Source organism: Carlito syrichta, unplaced genomic scaffold (assembly GCF_000164805.1).
Source record: "Carlito syrichta isolate Samal-C Ts95f unplaced genomic scaffold, Tarsius_syrichta-2.0.1 Scaffold67556, whole genome shotgun sequence".
NCBI classification, from domain to species: domain Eukaryota; kingdom Metazoa; phylum Chordata; class Mammalia; order Primates; family Tarsiidae; genus Carlito; species Carlito syrichta.
Genome location: NW_007011652.1, coordinates 229836 through 231086, shown reverse-complemented (window position 1 = coordinate 231086; position 1251 = coordinate 229836). Strand labels below are relative to the sequence as shown.

Sequence of the window (1251 nt, the reverse complement as noted above, 5' to 3'; positions counted from 1 at the left end):
AAAGAAAAAAAATCTTAGAATGGTAGAAAGCGAGAGGCCCAAGGATGTTCCTGTGTTCAAGTCAACGCATGAGGAACATGACTTGGGCAGTGAGTGGGAGGTGGAGGGAATCCTTGTCCCTGTATCCCAGTGGGACGGGACCCCGGAACTGATGTGTCCAGTGGCCCTGCCACATGAACTGACCCTCAGTGTTCCAGGTCTCTCGACACCATGGGCACCCGATTCCTCCTTGCGCTGTGTCTTGTCCTCCTGATACTGGGATTCGGTGAGTGTGGGCTGTGGGGGAGGGGGTCCGGGGAGGAGGGTGAGCTCCAAGCATCTTCCCAGCCTACTCCTTTCCGGACCCTGCGTCTCCTGCTCTTCCCTCCTCTTCCCCCCTGCTGCAGCCCCAGGGGCTCCCTGACACCCTCCCCCCCTGCAGAGGTTCAGGGGGCCCATGTGCCCCAGCAAGATGAGCCCGCCAGCCCAGCCCTGCTGACCCAGATGCAGGAGTCACTCTCCAGTTACTGGGACACAGCCAAGGCGGCTGCCAAGGGCCTGTACCAGAAGACATACCTGCCAACAGTGGATGAGAAACTCAGGTAGCACCTACCCTTGGCGAATCAGGGACGGGCCCCTGATACCTACTGTATCTGGGACTCCTTGAGCCCAGGCCCTCAGACCCTGGAGTCCAGACCCCGGTCCCTCCTCCGTCAGATCCAGGAGTCCAGACCCCAGTCCCTCTTTTCTCAGACCTTCATATGGAATCTGGGCCCCGGCCCTCCTCCCTCAGACCGGAGTGTCCAGGACCCCGCCCCTCCTCCCTCCAACCTATTGTCCTTTCTCCCCAGGGACATGTACAGCAAAAGCACTGCAGCCATGACCACTTACACAGCCATCTTCACTGACCAGCTCTTTTCTATGCTGAAGGGAGACTCCTAGCAGGCAGCCCCCCAGTCATGGGCGAGGGTAGAGCCTAGGATGGGACCGCACCCTCACTTCCCAGCAGTTCTTGGCATTCTGCCCCCAACTCCAGCCTGAATTCTTGTCAATAAAAAAATCCAAGTCGGTTCTCTTTGATGTGGCTGCTTTTCTGAGGACTCAGGCCAGGATGGAGGGACTGATATAGTCTAGCCAACATTTAATGAGTGCCTACTGTATATATGTAGCTCTAACCTGGAACCTGGCCCATGGGAATAAAGAGTGAATAACAGCCGTGCTCGGTGGCTCAGCCTGTAATCCCGCGCCTTTGGGAGGCTGAGGTGAGTGGAT

General features: G+C 57.5%; 1 protein-coding gene across 1 annotated transcript; it reads left to right on the top strand.

The window, feature by feature from the left end:
* The first annotated feature begins 210 nt into the window (after positions 1-210).
* Positions 211-921, top strand: APOC2 (apolipoprotein C2). The gene is made up of 3 exons (XM_008051834.1): positions 211-265; positions 422-581; positions 831-921. Exons 1-3 carry the CDS (start codon positions 211-213, stop codon positions 919-921), a joined length of 306 nt encoding a protein of 101 aa, XP_008050025.1.
* The last annotated feature ends 330 nt before the right edge of the window (positions 922-1251 follow it).

Bases quoted from the DNA above. Each gene is read 5' to 3' on its own strand.
- APOC2 (XM_008051834.1), top strand. From the start codon at position 211: ATGGGCACCCGATTCCTCCTTGCGCTGTGTCTTGTCCTCCTGATACTG. The intron at 266-421 runs GTGAGTGTGGGC...CCCCCCCTGCAG, and splicing joins CCTCCTGATACTGGGATTCG to AGGTTCAGGGGGCCCATGTG. The intron at 582-830 runs GTAGCACCTACC...CTTTCTCCCCAG, and splicing joins ACAGTGGATGAGAAACTCAG to GGACATGTACAGCAAAAGCA.